The sequence below is a fragment of the Perognathus longimembris genome, chromosome 2, assembly GCF_023159225.1.
Source record: "Perognathus longimembris pacificus isolate PPM17 chromosome 2, ASM2315922v1, whole genome shotgun sequence".
NCBI classification, from domain to species: Eukaryota; Metazoa; Chordata; class Mammalia; order Rodentia; family Heteromyidae; genus Perognathus; species Perognathus longimembris.
The window spans coordinates 141,711,812-141,731,480 of NC_063162.1; the positions used below are offsets into that span (position 1 = coordinate 141,711,812).

Below are 19,669 nucleotides of genomic sequence, written 5' to 3' on the forward strand. Positions count from 1 at the left end.
AGATTCGTAGAAGTAGCAATGAGAGAGGCCAGATGGCTGAAGTCATTTTATTGTCCTGAAAAGCCAGCCAAGCCAGAACATTCTTTCTCTCCCCCCCCCTCTCTCTCTCTCTTTTCTAGGAACAGGATCTGTACTTTTGACTCATATTATATATTTGACTCATATTGTATATTATATACAACATGAATTTTGGCATAAGTAGAAAACAACTAGATGAATGAAAAAACTGATGATAATGATTACATGACTTGAAGAAGGATGATGGGAAATGAGAAGGAGGCCTTATGTGATAAGAAAAACTATCGGCATTACTGTGAAGAGAAAGCCAATGCCTGCAATACATACACCAATAACCAATCCTTCCTTTAATTATTCCTCCTAGCCTTATTAGATTCATCACATTTTCCTCCTAATTCTATTACCAACATGTAAAGTCCTAGCCATTCATAAATCCTCAAAGCGATTTCAGCAGACCACATGTCTGATAGCATGTCAGATAACATGCTGTACCAAAGCTTCTAACACCAAAGCAAATCAATAAAGGAGTGTACTGAACCTACAGAGGACATAAAGGGACTCACAGCTGGCTGCTTTGTGACAGAAGGAAAGACTCGTGGAGCCAAAGCAAGAATGAGCCACCTCTAACACCAAGTCCTTGTGAAGCTGATAATGGGATTTATATAAAGGAGGAAACAGCAGTTAATTCATGCTCTGGAAGGTACAGTGCTGTGTTCAACAAGGTATCACAGTGGAAATAAAGAGCTGAGAGCTCAGCATGGGAACAACAAAAAAAGATCTAATTATCTGACACTTTTACTATTACAGTGCAACTCCTGTTAAAACAGGAGAGCAGCTAAATGGGTCCATTTACTTATTCAATGCACAAACAAAACTATCTTCAGTAGGATCATTAAAAAGAAGGTGTGATTCCTTACAGAAAAGCGTCTCAGAAACCGAGTGTGTTTGCAAGATTTGGGGTTTCCCTTCTAAAAAGACTCATAAGAATAATGGAAACACAGGGGCTTTGTGAAGGCTTAAAAAATAAGCTAGCACTTTCTGCAGGGAGCAATCATAATAGAGATAAAAGTTACAAAATAAGGGCCAGCCACATTGACTCATGCCTGTAACACTAGCTCCATAGAAGTCAGAGATCAGACGGAGGATCAAGGTTTACAGTCAGCTCATGCACAGAGTTCATGAGATCCTCATCTCAACTAACACAAAAGAATCTGACAGGTTCATGCCTGTCGTCCTAGCATTTATGGTAGCATAAATGGTATTAGAGTCCATGCAAGGCTGTGCAATATAAAAAGTGAGACTCTCCTCAAGAAATAACAAAAGCAGAAGCATGGCTCAAATGGTAGAACTTCTCCGCAGCAAGTACAAGGTCCTGAGCTCAAACCCTAGTCCTGTCTTCCTCCCATCAAAAAAAAAAAAAAGTTGTAAAATAAGAAAGGAAATTGAACAGTACAGTAGACCATCAACCCATCAACATACAGATAACCATCTTATAATCAATGTATTCTCTGGTAGAATTTCTGATTTATTGACCAACATTAGAGTTTATGTTAAGTAGTTGCCATCTTTTAACCAATTCTATGTAGTATATAAATATTAAAAAATAACTTCAATAGACTGGGAAACAACCACTGCAACGAAAAACTATTCTTTAGAAAATGACACAGGCAGCAGACTAAGGAATCTTATATTTGGCATTGACATTATAGATACAGCATCAAAACCGTAACTCATGAAAGAAAAAAATAAATTAGACTTCATTGAAATGAAAACACCAGTGTTGTGATAAGCACATAAGAAAACGAAAAGATGCAAAGTGGAAGGAAACAGTTTGCAAATCACACATCCGAATAAAGAAGTAAGAGGATCAAAAAAGACACAAAATCCATGAATCTCAATTGGAAGAGACTTTTTTTAATGGGCAAAAAGTCTGAACATTCGTACGACCCTCCCCCCAAAAAGAGAGCAAAAGTCAAGAATATGAAAAGGGCCTCAAGATAGTCTGTGATTAGAGAATTGGACATTAAGTCTATGAGAGCCACTCCACACTGATGATAATGCAGAGCTAATGCCATCAAGCACTGAGATGGACGTGAAGCCTCTGGTCTATGGATGCTGAGAATACAAAATGGCATACCACTTTAGGAGGCACTATGGAGGTTTATTTGTTGTGGTTGTTTTTTCTTTAATAAAATTAAACATACTGCTACCACGCAGTTCAGCCTCATGCTCCTTTGTATTCACCCAACTGAGCTGGAAATTACATCCATGCAAAAAGGTGCATACGAATATTTATAACATCCTTTGGAAAAACAATTTCCAAAATTTGGATTAAAAAAGAAATAAGGGCTGGGAATGTGGCTTATCAGTAGAGCAAGTTTTGCCTTGCATGCAGGAAACCCCGGGTTCGATCCCTCAGCACCACATAAACAAAAAAAAGCCAGCAATGGTGTTGTGGCTCAAGAGGTAGAGTGCTAGCATTGCACAAATAAAAGAAGGCAGGCACAGTGCTAAGGCCCTGAGTTCAAGCCCCATGACTGGCAAAAATAAAATCAACATTTCCTTCAGCAAGGACAACAAAAAAGAAACCATTGGACTTGAGTTTGTGTCCAAAGCAAAATAATATGACAGCAAAAACAAACAAACAAACATCAAATCAGTGATCAATCAATAAAAAGACATGGTAGAACTTTACATACATCATGCCATGGGAAATCTGAGTAAAGACCACAGAGTTCATAATCCCAACTACATGACATTCTAGAGAGGCAAAAAGGATGGAGAAAATAGGATTTACAAAAGCAAGAAGTTAGGAAGATAAATAGAGTTTTTTAAAGATTAAAAAAAAACCCACACCACATAAAATAAAGTACAGCACAGCATGTTTTTTAGCAGTGAAACTATCCTGATTTTGTAATAGTAAATACCTATCATTATATATTTGTGAAATCTCATAGGATTATAGGGCTGAAGAATGAAATAAAATGTACTGAACTAACAGATGTTAATACCAGGAGAAATTAGAAAGGATTAAGCTGGACTTGTCAGGTTGAAGGATTATATAGAACTCTGTGCATTTCATTTAATTTTCTGTAGATTTATAACTATTCTACCAGCCAACAGTGGTTCATACCACAAAGACTAGCTACTTGGGAGGCTGAGGATGGAAAGAACATAATTTGAGGCCAACCCAGACAGAAAAGTCCTTATGTCCACTTTTCAATCCATAGCTGGGCATGCCGCCTCTGTTAGCCTAAGTTACTTGGAAAGCTAAGATTGGGAGGATTACAATTGGAGGCCAGCCTAGGCAGAAAAGTCTGAGAGACTTTCTCTCCGCAAAGAGAACCTGGATGAGGTTCCCTGTACTAGCTAGTCATGCACCCGGGGAAGAAACCAGAACCTATTTTTTAAATAACCAGTATAAATCAAGGTTGAAGTTTGTGGCTTTGTGATAGAACGTAAGGCATTGAGTTCAATCTCCAGAGAAAAATGGCATTTGTTTGCTATGGGCAAATATTTTGCTAGTATCAGGTAATATTGACAGAAAAATAAATATGATCAGTTTTCTAAACCATAGCATTAGTGCTATTGACGAAGTCAAAGATAGGATGTGATTTAGGGACTAGAGGTAAAAATCAAAAAGGAGAAGCAGGAAACGCCTTAAAAAAAAAAGTTGGAAGGGACACATGGAATCTTTTCATTTTACCTCATTACCTCAAAATGCACCAAGGAATAAATTCCTACTTAGTGGCTGATAGTAATGAGAGAGATTCAATTGGTAATATTTCAATCAAATTTCCTCATCCTTGGCCCAGAGGCATACTTTCCAACAAACTGCCATCATTAACTGCCCATCGCTCACCTGGATGCAGCCAGGAGCACCTAATAAGCTGAACAGCGTACCAAAGGAAATGAAACATCCTAAGATCTTTAGAGTACCGTGCCATGCCCGGGGTCCGTCAAAGATTTCACAGCCTCTGGTTTCTTGTGATTAAAAATGATTTCAGAGTTTGGATTCCCTAGCTTCCTGCCCATAGTTAATTTAAAATGTCACTCACAAGATGAAAGGAAGCCACGTCGTTTTCAATTCCTTCCTCTGGAGCGTGTGACTTTTTGGGTGTGCTTTCTAGAAAGCACTATCAAGTTCTCTATAAAGTTGAGTTTTAAACTCCACCAAATTTCTCTTTTAATCACAGGCATAAAACTTGATAAAGCAATGACGAAAAGCATGCAGATCAACCGTTGTTGTTTTAAAAAAAAAAAACTTGTTAAATGAAGAGAAACAACTCAATTTTAAATGAGGCAATCAATAGGAATAAAACAAGTGCTTTTAGCAAACTCTGGACACAAATACACTAACAGGAATTTTCAAAGTTCAGATTCATTATGAGTGGAAACTCTTCTGAGCAAACAGGTTAGAGTGAAAATTTAAATCCTATCCAGTTTCTACAAGGTCCTTCCTTCCTTCCTTCCTTCCTTCCTTCCTTCCTTCCTTCCTTCCTTCCTTCCTTCCTTCCTTCCTTCCTTCCTTCCTTCGTTCCTTCGTTCGTTCGTTCCTTCCTTCCTCCCTTCCTTCCCCTTTTCCTTCTTTCCTTTCTTCTTCCCATCCTTTCTCCCCTTCTCCCTCTCCTTCTCCCTCTTTCTCTCTTTATCTCTCCCTCCCACCCCCCTATCTCTGCAGTACAAGGGTTTTAACTCAGGGCCTGTGACCTTGATGATCCCTGAAGACCGCAAAGGCACTGTTAAAATCACACTGCTGGTGATTACACTGGCTTGTCTCATTCTGGATGTATATGTTTTTATCTCTCCCTTCCATTATTTGCATCATGTTTGTTAGGGACAAAAGAAAAGAGGTGTGTGGTGTTTCCATACCCCTTGCACACTGCTTGTTAGTTGGAAAAGAGCACTAGGAACTGGATGACTAATGGCCATGGAGAAAGCCAACCATGAATTGAAACTATGAGACAAAAGAAACCTTCCCTAAGTTGTTTCTTCAAGTATTCTGCCACTTCCACCAAAAGCTCACTCACCTAACCAAGAGATCAGTTGACTATTACCAAGACTAGCAAGTAGCTACCAAGTGAGTCTTCATATACTAGATCAAGAATATGCCACCTCTGTAGTATTCCTTCATGTACCCAAAAGGCTAGTCCAATTACAAACAAAAGATGAAGCCAGATGACTAGGTATTCTACCAGACCCAAGTCCAACCTCCTTAAAACTACTGATGTTACTAAGAACAACAACCCAAACCAGAAAAGGCATGAAACTGGCACAAAACCAGAGGAAACTGGGGAGACAAGCTAGACCAATGCCACATGACCACCTAGATTGGATCCTGGACTAGAAAGTCAGAGTTCAGTTTCGTGATGTAGCAATACAATTTTCCTTGACAAAAGTACCACGCTAATGTCAAACCAGAACAACCTGCAGTACATTTTTTAGAAGTCTAAAAGTGTTCCACAACTAAAAAAATTAAGGGATGGATGCCAGGTCACTGAAGATGATGCACTGAAAAGAATATACTAGAACTAAAGGGAGGCAACTCGCAAGTATCTGAGCAGAGCATCAAATATGGGCATGACATCCACATGCTTCATCGTTTTAAGTATCTTGTCCTCAAGCAGAATTTTATATACTGGCAGAAACAAGAAAAGTAACAGAATGACTATCATTGTCTTGCCCTTTCAGTGTCTTTCTAAGACAGTGTTGATCCTCCATATCTGAGGGTCTTTTTTTGTCTGTGAACTCAAATATCAAAGTATTTCTAAAAACCTACAGTAGTTGAACAATGCCCTACAGAGGTAAAGTAACAATACTTTAACTCCCCAGGCAGATTTTTTTGGTAATGTACTGACATTTCCTGTTTTTCTTGTCACTCTCCCATTTTAAAATTCAGCATAATAATCATTTGCATTGCATTTGCATTATATCTGGTACCATAAGTAATTTCTAGATGAGTTAAAGTGTCTGGGAGTGTTCAAGTTACATACAAAATACTCCGCACATAATTATTTAGGAAACTGGAGCATCTGTGTATTTGGGTATGCATCGACAATGGTCCTGGAATGAACCTGCCACAAGGGAACTATCTTTTTCAGTGTGTTGGACTCTACTGTGGAAGTAAAGCAAGATGCCGAGGGGGGTGGAGAGCACAGTTTGAAGGAAACTGGCTTCCTGTGGACCTGGCTGTCTGGATGTGGGATGGGAACATGACAGGTGACAGCAGAGCCCTTGAACAACTGCAGCCACGATCCTCACCACTTCCCCCTTGGGAGCTCTTGGTCATGTGCCCAACCGAGCACCGCAGGGTTTAGATCTTAGATAACATGTAATCCTCCATGCCCTATGAGATGGCGATTACATTCTCATTTTAGAGATGGGAGATGTGGTCATCAGAGAAATGAAATTACTTTGCCAAGGTGGCAACTAAGATTCAAAAACAAACAGCTTTGACTTTCTCTACTCAATTTGTTTATTCCAAGAGTACAAATGACTAAGAGCTCTACTCATAAACAATCATATTCTTCTTCACCTTAACCAACAGAATAAGGAAATAGGTGCTACACATCACATGCATTCAGACAATATTCATTATACTAACGTAATGTACATTAAAGCATTGGTGAACACCACCACGTTCACGTACAAATGATGACAGACCCACCTATCTTCATAGAGTACACTATTTTCAGTTGAGTCCAAACTGATTTTAACTATTTGTGTTTTAGTCCCTAGACTTTTATATGAATCATCAGTCAGTCCCAAGAATAGAGTCTGCTAATGTCAGAAGCAAAGTTAAGTTTGACTTTCTTTTCTGGCAAAAAACAAAGACAAATCTTGATAAATTTATGTATTCAAGCACACATCATCCAAATGAATACCTTTTGGAGCTAAAAATATAACAGATTTTCAAAAGGTGAATATCTTTTGCTAGATTCAATGATTGCTTGCTCTATGAATGACCCACTTTGATACTTTATTCAGCTGATGGCCATGATTTTCTGTCTTCATTACTTTCATATTTGTTTATAATGTGGACACATGTACTCTCTTCTCTCTCTCCTTATATTCTGCCTTTTCATGGAATAAACTTTTCCCTCTTACACATCACATCCCTGAATTCAAGGGTTGACAAACCGTCAGCAGTGAGGGCAACTCTAAATAAGTCATTCTGAAGTTTATCAAGAAGAGCTGAAGGAGATGTGGTCAAAGCTCTTTCCCTCTCCTTTCTGCTCTGTTAGGGGATGTCTCTGGGGAAGATGGCGCTTGAGAGAAGGGTGGTTGGGAATATTTCAAACAGTGCAGTCATCTTTCTGTATAATGAAATAAGTAAATTAACCAAAGGGGCTGCCATCCTGGATTATCAGGGAGCCTCTCACTACAGGCAGAAGCAGAGCTTTGCCACACAACCACCACCCAAGCTTACACAAATCTGATATGAGCAACAGTGCAGACACACGAGTAGCAATGGAACAAATGGCCATGGCAAACAGCCACGTCATGCTCGAATAAACCTGTAGGGTATGCCACAAAGAAAGGAAAACTATTAAAAACAAAACAAAACCCAGTAACCTCTGACAGACAACTCTAGTTCAGACTCTGTTGACAACAAATAAATGGTCTGAGAGGACTCACTTCCTCTCTTCTTCCGGGACACATGTCTGAGTGTATGCCTAGGCATCCTTTCATGTGGATGTGTTCTGGGAACTTCATTTAATTAATTAATGCTTTTCAAAGAACATCATTTTTGGCATGCAGCTCACATATGGATTTGAACTGCTTTATGCTCTTCTATTTAATTTGAGCTGTCAGCCTTGCTATGAATTTGTAGTCTGTTGCGAGTGGGAGCCAGGCAAAAGTGGAAGGGTAAGGAAAAATATGTAACCTCAAAGGCCAAATTTTGCTAAGCAACCACAGAAGAGACGCAGCGACATCTTATATTAAAAGAAGAATGTCTGAATCAGCAACTTTTGCGTGCAAATGACAGTGTGGTTTCTTCCAAATTCAGATTTTAGGCTGACTCCTTCTTACCCCCGTTGAGTGCTAATTTGTTCTCATGAAATTTATATTGGGCCGTTTATACCAAGCCACTTCTCTGAATTTAAGAAGTTTCCTCACATAGAAGTTTTATTCAGATAGGATGAGTCAGGCATTTGCTGGGAAATGTCATCTTCCTGTAAAAAGTTGGATTACCTGGGGGAGATAGCTGGTCGAGATAGAGCCACAGAAAAGATGGAACAGATAACTGAGAGCCACAGATAAGCCTCAAATCTCACGTCAGCCAAACTTCCAAATGTGTCTATGTCCCCCTTCTCCTAACTCTTTTCAGAGCCAATGGTAAGCTGGAAAATAGTATTTGTGATCTGTCATCTGTTTCTTATTATTTGTTTGGAAGTTTGAAATGAAAGAAGGACATACAGACTGATTTTTATATCATTAGAATTTTCTGAAAGTCTTAATTTACATCACAGCTACATCAAAATACATGTTTATCACTCCATGTGCTAAATTAGGTTGAGTGCATTAGTGTCACTTACAAGCATCTCGTTTACATGAGAAAATGTTTACATGAGAAAATGTAATATGTGAGTAATAGAAGGAGGAAAGACAGAGATTCGAGTTCCTTCCTCCTCTCTTTCAGCTCACATTTTCCAACCAGAGATATGAGATAGAAGTGAAGGATACAAGCAGAGGATGAGGATAAATGAAAGGAAAACACCCAAAAGGGTAGTGGAAATTGAAACAGAGAAAGAACTGAGAAACTGAAGCTTTTGCACAGAACTTTCCAGAAAATGCCATGAAGGGACCAACAAGTAAAAGGATTTTCACTCACTGCTAGCTCCAGATAACAAATGCTCTGCACACAGCTAGAATACCCTTGCATTTCCAGATTTCCATATGATGAGACTCAGGAATCAGAATCCAGAAATCAGACCATGGCACTACTTGATTCTCGACTACTTAAACTCATTGACTCTTCCCTGATTCTAATCAGGTCCACATTGGCCCAAATGAAGTTTAGATTTGTGAATCTTTGTTTCTATATATAACTTCTTCCTTTCTAGTAGCCCTGTTCTCCTATAATCACATCTTTCTTACTTTCTTTGATCTAATTATTCTCTGATTATGGGTACCCACAAGTAAGAAGAAATGCATAATATTCATATCTAGATCATCCAGTATTTTAATTTCTTCTGGTCTATGACACAGAAATGGATATAAAATAGAAGCCATAATGTAAATAATATCCTATAAATAATGATTGAGGCAAACTAACGATTAAGATGGGTATTCAAAGGGATACATAGAAAGATAAAGTTTGAGACTACAGCAGCAATGGCCTTTCATTATCAATAAGTCAACCCACCATTATGATATGGGGTTTTGCTTTGACATGATACACCAGCACAGAAGCTTGAAATTAGGGCTGTACCTGAGCTACCTAAGAGTGAGAGAACTATGTGCCAATGCAGGCTGCAGGAACACATTTCTGTTGGCACAACAACTTTTAGATGTTATTGTCACTACAAGTAGCTCCATCAGCTATCTGCTTTGCCTGTCGCAGGTAAAGCTGAGATTAAAGAACAATCGATCCAAGAGCTCCAGCCTCAAAGTCCACAGCAGAATGACTTCTTCCTTCTCCACTCCCTTTTTGTTCGGCCCCTGTACTAATGTTCCACGTTACTGTCTTTCTCTTCACTTCTTGAACCACATTCTCAAACACAAGGATTAATGAATCTACCTCTCTAATCAGGGTTGACCAAGAAGCTGAAGGCAGGCTGATAACATGAACTATGACAGGCATTTGAAACTTACAAGCTTCCCGAAGTTTCTCCTTGTCATAGTGGAATCCTTCATAGTCTTGTAAACTGATTTTGTTCACCCGGATCCTCAGGCGATCTGGGACAGACTGGGGACTGCAAAAACAAGAACCAAGTGGTCAGATACAAAGGAGATGTGATAGGGAGTCATGTGGACAACAAGGTGTCTTCTGGCTTGGAATAAAAATTCACATTCCATCCATAGTTATGGGGCACTTGCAAAGCAAAGGTCAGGGGAATGCTTCTCTAGAAACCAAATAATTCCAGAATTTAGGTAAGAACATGGTCACAAGCAAAAAGAAAAAGAAAATACCCTTTGGAGACAACTTACACATATTTGTTGTTCATTTCTTTTAAAACTTTAAAGAGATCATGTATTTTGAATCAGAAATAGCTAATCCAAAATAGTGAGAAGTAGGCTGGAGTTAACAAAGAACTATGGTAAAGAAGTCTAAAGTAGTCAAACCTGGTTTAATGGTAGCCTAATTGTCAGAAGGAACAGAAAAACCAGCTTAAACTGAAGACAGAGAATCCAGAACGCCTAGGACTAATAGCTTTCCTCTATAGAATGATCTCAATGAAACATTACAAATGCTGCCAATGAAGATGTCTCTGAGCATCCCAAAATGAAGAAAATTAGGGATCTTGAGTACACTTTCATTAGGAAGAGAATGGAAGATATTACTCAGCTTAAATCAATCTAGCCTGATTCATGACACATCATAAAAATTAAAGGGGAAAGCACCACACTCACAAGAGCATCTCATTCAACTTCAGAATTGCTATAATTAGATTCCTTCCATTTTCCTTAAATCATAGTTTCAAAGTAGTTTAGTCCTCGGCATGAATTGAATGAAATAACTTTGTTTTTCCGCTGTAGGCCAATATATTTCTTCAGTGTATTAACATAATACAATCCCTACTTCTCTTTGAGTGCTACTTTTTCCTTAGACCTTATTAATTTCAAAAACTTTCTCTTATAGAGGATTGATGCTTTTGTTCCTTTTTTATATTGAATGGTAATATGTCCCCATTGAGAGACAAAGGAAAGAAGAAGGATAGAAGAAAGAAAGGAGAGAGGGAAAAGAAAGAATGGACAGAAAGAAGAAGCAATGATGAGAAAGGGAGAGGAAGAAACAGACAAAAAGGAAGAGAAAGAGAGAATACGTATCATTTCATTTCATTACAACCCTGAACAAGTGGAAAAACAAACCATCATTTTCTTATGCAAAATTTCATTTCAGAGCAAAGTATAGTACCTGCCTCTTTATAGACTTCAACTCTACTTTCCTAAAAATAACATATACAGTTATAAACATATGTGCAAAGTTTCTCTCACTCTCATACATATACACATTTTAAATTAGCCATTCAAAATGTTAATATAAGTACACAAATTCAAAGTAATATCATGACTGTGATTCCCTGAATTAAAAACAAGCCAATGAGAAACCATGAGAGATGACTGGGGGTGGAAGATAACAGGAAGACATATTCAGTAGCTGGGCTGGCCTGTCACTCCAAGTGTGCAAAGTGTGTTTGTGGCCTGTCTCCTCTGCCTTGGCACTGTTCTGCTTGTGGTTGAGGTGAAGAGGAATAAAATTGAGCTATTTTGTATAAATTGTGATGAGAGAATGAGAGCTCCCATTTATAACTTCAGCAGATCGTGAGTATCATGCATACATGACATCATTTCACAGACAGGAAAGCTGAGGTTCAGAAAGGCAGAATAATTTTAAGGTCATGGAGCTACTGACTGACAAATATGGGAGCAGAAATTCAGCCTCCGCTCTCATGAGTTTTTTTGTTGTTGATGTTGTTTTGTTTTGTTTTTGCCAGTCCTGGGCCTTAGACTCAGGGCCTGAGCACTGTCCCTGGCTTCTTTTTGCTCAAGGCTAGCACTCTGCCACTTGAGCCGCAGCGCCACTTATGGCCGTTTTCTATATATGTGGTGCTAGGGAATTGAACCCAGGGCTTCATGTATACGAGGCGAGCGCTCTACCACTAGGCCATATTCCCAGCCTCTCATGAGTTTTGTCTTCCACGTTTACACAATGTGCCTTTGAGGAGAGGAAACTCTCTAGTCCACAAACAAATACCAAGAGTCCCATGAATTTAAACAGGCAAAGTCAGAAAATTGGACGCTTAGCAGGGTCCGATGATCTCTATGTGGTGCTAAGACTCTGCTCTTTATCAATAAGCAGTGGAAGGGAGGGGTGGTGATGTTGACCACAATGCATTGCTCCCATAACATGAGTACTAGAATTAAACCTCTTTGTACAACAATTCAATAAAAAATACATAATAAAATAAAGAACATGAGGCAGATATCACAAATGAATGTGTCGATGCATATTTATTTAGAGGGAAGTCTGGCTACAACATACTATAAAGAGAAAAAAACCTATCATGGAAATGTCTATGTGGCAAAAGTTCCTTCATGTAAATTGGAGAATTTTGGAGTCTATATATATAAGGGAAATGTCTGGAGAAATGTTCGACAAGCTGTTCCAAGTGATTATCTCTATGTGGTAGGAGCTGGGAGTTTATTTGCATCGAGTATCTTCATTTTTAGAGAAATAGTATAGTTATTTTTAAAGCATGTCAATCTAAGCTAAATGGTAAGAAATATGGCACAAAAAGTGATAAATATTAGATGTGAGTGGTCAGGAGCAATTTTTAGTATTTAACAACATGAACACAGAAGGCTCTAACCAGGTACTTAAATTCAAAATAAGCGCATCTGTGATCTCCAACTTTCCAAGTTGACTCAAGTGATTTACAAAGATTGAAATCAGCAAGTATTTTCTTACAAATGTAGCAGATGAGAAGGATAATGGAACCATGGGAAATTGTGGAAGAAAGACGAATGCAGGACTAAGTGAGTTCTACTCACACATTCTTCCAGGCAACAAAATAGCTCATGGCACGGAGCTTCACTCCAGTCTTTTCCCATGGGTCGGGGTTGCGAGACTAGAGACCTCATTGTAGAACTGGTTTTCAAGTGGGAAAGAGGATTCAAAGCAGGATGCTGATCAGTCCCCGTGCCCCACCAGCAGGAGCTCTCCTGCCTTTGAGGTACCCCATGTGAATCACCTTTCTCAAAGTCACAATACTTGCTCCCTGTCTGCTCACTTCTACCTCCAAGGTTCCCACTGCTGCCCTCTGACTCCACCCCATGCAATGCTGCCGCTCAAAGCACTGGCCTCTCTCCATTCTTCTGGGCTTCCAGGGACATACCAGAGACATGACCTAGGACCTGTCCTTTACATTGAACATTTTAGGTCCCTAATTAATTCACATGTTATTTTGCTTCTTCTCTGGGATAATCAGCTAAGCAAAATAGGAAAATGGAGACTTGCTAACCAGCACTTAACATCTAACCGATCAGCCTTCCTCTTGCTGTCAGCTCCCCTCTAAATACCCTACAGCAAGCCAGGTGCTAGTGCCTCATGCTTGTAATCCTAGCTACTCAGGAGGCTAAGATCTGAGTATTGCGGTTCAAAGCCAGCTCAGGCAAGAAAGTCTGTGAGACTCTTATCTTCAGTTCATCACCACCAGAAAAGCAGAATTGGGGCTGTGACTGCAAGCAGTAGAGTGATAGCCTTGTGCAAAAGAGCTCAGACCCTGAGTTCAAGTCCCATGACCGAAAAAATACAATACAATACAATGACCTACAACATATCCAGCTACCCTATACTAGTATTAGCATCTTTCTTAAACCAGAGTTTTCTGACTAAGCTGTCCAGTGTTTTGTTTTCTATCAAAGGTTACCGCAAACTATCCCCAAACTATGGGATCCATTATGGAATTCCCCTATGAAGTATAAACCTGAACGAAGCAAAGCAGCAGAGCATGGTTGAAAAGCAGAACAGAGGAAAACCACAGCCAGAACACTCAATGTACACATGTGATCAAAGAACTGGGAAATATGAAACAAGTCTGGGGAGAAGGAACAGACAGGATAGGGGGGAATAATTGAAGGGATGAGTGATGGGTATGTTAATATGTAATCGCCTTCCACAATCTTTTGAAGTTAAAGAAAAAGTAGTAGGGATTGAGTATTCTTGCTCCAGGAGCTTCAATTTTTGTTATAGTCATGGATAAATCAATTCAATACAAATAAAAATTAGCAACAAGAAAGAAATATACTTCACAATTTTAATATGTCTAGTCATGTGCTTTTAAAAATTAAAATATATGCAACTTGATTATACTCTCTGGATAAAATTAACTTTAAAAACCGAATAAAAGAATTCAGGTTCCCAAATCAGATTGACTGGATTTGGAGTTCTTGTAGCTGCTGGTTAATTAGGAAACTCAGGGCTCGAGCTTTCTCACCAGTAAAATGCAGACAATAATGGTATCTGCCGCACAGGGATCTTATGAGAAGAATTCAGTCAGTCAAGACATGTGACCTGCTTTGGAAAAGTGCCTGACACGTCGTAAATGCCCAACAGACATTAGCTAATATCATTAGGGTAATTATTCTGAAAACTTCTCTCTGCCAACAGCTGGTTATCCGCTGCTGTCAGATATGGGGGACAGTTGAGAGCACACGTCCTTGGACAGCCGATGACAATGCTGACAGGGAACTGGGGGAGCTGGACAGGCTGGTGACCTGCCTGTCATTCCCCTGGGTCTTCGCCCACCTTGTCTCTTACAAAGCCAGCTAATGACACAAACACAGACAGCTAAACTATTGGGGGGGGGGGCAAGAAATTCAATGAAAGGCAAGGAATTCAATCCTGTCCCCTTCTGTCAAAATATATTAGTGTCCCATTAATGGTTGGCTAAAGGTGGATGATGACAAAGCTATTCTTTAGAGCCTGGGGAATAGCATCACCATTAGTTTTCTAAAATTACATTTTGCAGAGAAGTTAGTAGAGCAGAGAAGAGACTAACAACCTGAGTGAAAATAAACTTGCCTCCAAGCCAAGTGTCTACCTCAGGCTATTGGCATACTGACTTCCACGGAACCACTCAGGCTCAAGGATGGGATTCAGCAATCTGTGAACTTCCTTCTGTGGTTTCAGCCCAACAACTTGTCGCTCACTTCTACAGCACTGTGTTTGAGCTCCTCACATAGAGTAGAAGTTCATGGCTAGGGACTTCATTCCCAAACACCCCCCACCCCATCTCACCCAGAGTGAGGTCGCTCTCCAAGGCTTCCCACACCCTGGAAACCATTGTTTTTCTTCTCCACAGAGTGGGCACCTGTGGTCCTGAAGTAGGAGACGGAAGATGGAGAATCATCCTGCCTCTCTCACCACTGATTGTTGGCTTCCATTCGGTTTACACCTCATTCTTGCTACACACTTCTTTCATAGATGCTGTTCTCAGTGAGTCCTTTAAATTGTCCCTGTGTAGAATTTCAATCCACTCAACTCAAGCCCCTCCCGTATCTTCTCATTCTCCCCACCCTCCTATTAGATCAACGTTTTTAAGCAGAGTCTCTATCAGTCTCATGAGAGACTTAGGCTCCCATTGGATCTCCTGCCAATGTCTGCTGTCTTTGTGGAGGAAGGAGAGACAGGCTTACGGCTACAGTTCCCTCGCATCACATTCTGACATCTTGTTCCTTCTCTCACTGAAAAGCATGAGCAGTACCCTCTCATACTCAGACAATCCAGAAAAGTGGGTAGAGATGTATAATCATAAAAAAAAATCTCAGTTCCAATTCAAACTCTATCAATTAATTTGCACTTGATCTTGTGAACCCTAAAGATCTTCTTTAACCATTTTCTGACCTGCAATGGATGAACAGTAGGAATTTGGGCACTGAATGAGAAGATGCAAATATGGCAGCAACTATATTCCTGGTAAATAGAAAATCATCAAAAATATCATTTTTCCTTGTTACTATTACTGAACCTTAAGGTTTCCTTCATTTCTACACATCAACTTTTTTTTAAGATAGTGATGATAGAACCAAAGGCCTGACATACACTATACAAATGTTCTACCACTAAGCTAGCCCTAACTTAAAAAAAATTAATCCTAGATAATAATACCATAGCTGAAACTAGAATTGCAGTTCAGGTTATCAGGTAGCAAACCTTAGCATATTGAGAATCTGTAGAGAAATAAGCTTTAGAATCATGTAGCCATTTTTCTGCTGTATAAGAATATAACTGGCATTTTCCAGATATTTTACTTAAACATATTAAGAATACAAATACTTCACAAATACTTCATGTTGCAAAAGATCCTTAAGGTCACAGAATTGTTTTATGTTTTGTAAACATCTTTTCTAATATCCATGGTACAGTATAAGACATGCTCATTATAACACTCGGTAAGTAAGTTTATTGGTTTTTATGAGGAATCATAATTTTGCCAGACATTTGTTAAAGAGAGAGTTTGTTTTCCTTCTCAAGACATAAAAGAATCATAAATGAATCTTTCTTCCTCTGGGTATGACTTAATAACAATAAAAAGTCGTCTAAAGTTCTTCCAGGTAACACAAATGTGAGATCCTAGTCGTAATGTAGATGCCATAAAGTATGTTTCTAATTAATCTTTAATATCCACTGGGATTGACCCTTATATTGTGAACAAACTATGATTCAAATACTAATTGCTTGTGTGAATTCCCATCAGGAAAGACTCTCATTCACCCCACCACCGAGAATAGCATCTTGCCCATGTTTGCTGACAAGAAATGTCTATGAACTATTGGGAAAGCAAGTCAAATTCCTATAAGATTTTTCCCTAGCCCTGGGGCTTGGTGTTTCTCTGAGCTCCAGTCTAGTGGCTTTTCCTTGTTAGCCCCAGAGGGAACTATGACTGGGCTTTCCGTTTCTGTCCTTTGATCTCTGGAAAAGGGGGTCCATCTAGATAGATTCTGATTCCCTTGCATTTGCCTCTAGTAGGATTCCCACAAACTAAAGGAGAAAAGAAAGGATTTATATCTATTAGATGTCCTTACCCAAAAAGAAAGGAATCTAATTTAGGGCTACTAGTTCTTCAATTAAATAGCCCTAAACATCAGTACATTTTCACATCAGCTATACATTGAGTCTTATTTAAGTATAATTTTAATCAATGGCTTCTTTTAGCAATTGTTGAAATTTATACTTTTGAGCTGCCACTAAAAATAATCTATACATAACCAAGGAGGCTATATTATAAATAAAACATGAAATACATTATCAATAAAACCAAATGGAATCAAGGTTTCTGAAAAGAAATTTAAAATGAGTTTTTGACACCTGTCAAAGTCAAACAGAACACTCATAATTCAGTTGTCTTCTGCCTGGCATACAGAATGCCTTGGGAATATAAATAAATCTTACAGCAACTTTTTGAATCTTAAGAAGAATAAACCAAAATCACCTTAGCAATAGGTAGTCAGATGATCTAGATACCTGGTATTTTGGGGCTGTTAATTCTTTCTTGGTAGAAAGCCAGTAAATTCTTCATTTCTAAGACCTCAACTGCTGAGATGGCTAATATGTTATTATGGCTTACTAATTTTCAGCACAGTTCTTCTACCAGATTTTCCTATAAGATTATGGAAGCATTGAAAGAATGGATGTGGTACAGTCTCTACTCAACTGCCTTAAGCAAATAAAAATTCCCCCTAAAGAGTCAGCTCTCTATCTCCACTGTTTTTTCTCTTTCTCTGTCTCTCTGTATCTCTCTGTCTCTGTCTGTCTCTGTCTGTCTCTGTCTCTGTCTCTGTCTCTGTCTCTGTCTCTGTCTCTCTCTCTCTCTCTCTCTCTCTCTCTCTCTCTCTCTCTCTCAGCTCTGGGGCTTGAACTCAGAACCTGGGTGCTGTCCATGAGGCTCTTTGTGTTCAAGATTAATGCTCTACCACTTGAGCTACAGCACCACTTCTGGCTTTTCTGAATAGTTTATTGGAGATAAACGTCTCACAGACTTTCCTGCCCAGGCTGGCTTTGAACCATGATCCTCAGCTCTCAGCCTCCTGAGTAGTTAGGATTAGAGGCGTGGGCCATGGGCTCTCTCTACTGCTACTTTGGTGAGTATTAGGTTTCAAGTCACTGAGCTCATCAGTCACAAAGACTAATGGCAAATCAGTGTGCACATTCAAAGTACAAAAGCTAAGCCCAAGTCAAAGAAATAAAGTGCTGACTTGATGGCCAATGGAATAAAAACAGACAATAAGAATAATACGTCAAGGAACTTGTATGGCAGGGATTGAAATAAAACTTAATATTTAGGTTTTCCCAGAGATCTTCACATACATATTGTAATGAATGATTTCATGCTTCTATGGGAATGTGTAATAAATCCTGACGCTTTTGGAATGTGTGATAAATGATGAGGCTACTAAGTGAAGGGCTACATTGTCATAACAGACTTTCTGTTCTGCTCAGTATCATGCTCAAGGCACATAAAGGGGAAGCAAAGGTTAAGAACAATGGAGTCTTTACTCCGTGAACTTGCCAAGTTTCAAGACAAGTAGAACAAACTCATCATTTTTGCTTTTAAAAACAAGAAACAGGCCAAAACCCTGACTGATATTTCACATACTACTGACCGTGTGTGTGTGTGTGTGTGTGTGTGTGTGTGTGTGTGTGTGTGTGTGTGTGTCCGTCCCCAACTATACTTGACTCCTTCATTCTAGAAAGTTTCCCTCTTGGAGCCACTCCCAACCTATTGCCTCAGACCCTCGCAGGATTCTCTCTGTTAGACTGCACTGTCTCTTTGCTTTCTCTTTTTCCTTGACTTCCCATGTTCAATTCACAGTTCAGTGCTGCCCCTTGGTTCACCCATGACAATATTCCACCCCACAGTTTTAACTCTGCTCCCAGAAGCACTTTTCTCTTAGATTTCAGTTCAAAACACTCTTCTGGTTTCTCAACTACACTTCTAATAAACAGTTCCTTCTTTGTCCACCCCTCCCATGCCCTCCCACCCCCCACCACTGGGGTTTGACCTCAGGGCCTAGGGATTCTCCCTTACTTTTTTTGCTCAAGGCTGGCACTCTACCATTGAACTACACCTACACCTATACTATCCCCCATTATCTGGGGGAAAATGAGAGATATGAGTCTGAAGGGTTTTCTTCCCTGGATGGCTTTGAAGCCCATTTTCAATCTCAGCCTCCTGAGTGAATAGGATTACAGGCGTGAGCTACTAGTGTCCTGCTCCAGTCATACCTTCTTCCTTTCCCATGCAATTCCATCTCCTCTGAAGAGCTTTCAAAGTATCCCTGCTTCTTTGTTCCTTCCACTAAAATCGCCCACAGACTGAGCTTCAATCTCATACCTGGACTAACTGGGCTCCTATCTCTGAAAATTTTTATCTCACGACACCCTAGTTGATTTACTTCCTTCTACTAGGTAAACCATAAGCTCTTCAGAGACAATGCACCCACCTCTGGCTTTCTTCTATCTTCCACAATATACATTAAATATGAGGCAGGTTTTTTTTATGGTTCTCCATATTGCCTACATCCCTCACCACACCCAATCGCATATGACCTGTGATGTGTTTCCATGGCCAGGATGGAAACCAGCCAGCAGGACTTGGTTCAGAGGACAGAGGAGAACAACGGAAAGGGTGACACTGATGGAGATGCATTGTACTCATAAATTGTTACGTTGAACTGAAACCCCTTTGTATAACTAACTGATGATTATTTTTTTAACTTTAAAACTTTACAAAAGGAAAAATCAACTCCTTGGAATAAAACCAACATCTAAAGTAATCTTAATGTTCACATATCATTCTGTGGTGCTGCTGTCCCAGATGGAATCGATTCTTTGGTTGGCTTCTGTTTAATACAAATGGAAAAGTATTCCTACCTGTAATTAAATTGAGTACCCTTCCTTGCTCTATATACTCAATTGACA

The 19,669-nt window shown here is 39.4% G+C and overlaps 1 protein-coding gene across 1 annotated transcript in view; it reads right to left on the reverse strand.

Moving 5' to 3' along the window:
- Dgki (diacylglycerol kinase iota) overlaps positions 1-19,669 on the reverse strand; it is a 327,861-nt gene that overhangs the window by 88,062 nt on the left and 220,130 nt on the right. The window contains exon 21 of the mRNA XM_048340285.1: positions 9,838-9,938. Coding sequence (XP_048196242.1) covers positions 9,838-9,938 — 101 coding nt within the window. The remainder of the gene's footprint in view (positions 1-9,837; positions 9,939-19,669) is intronic.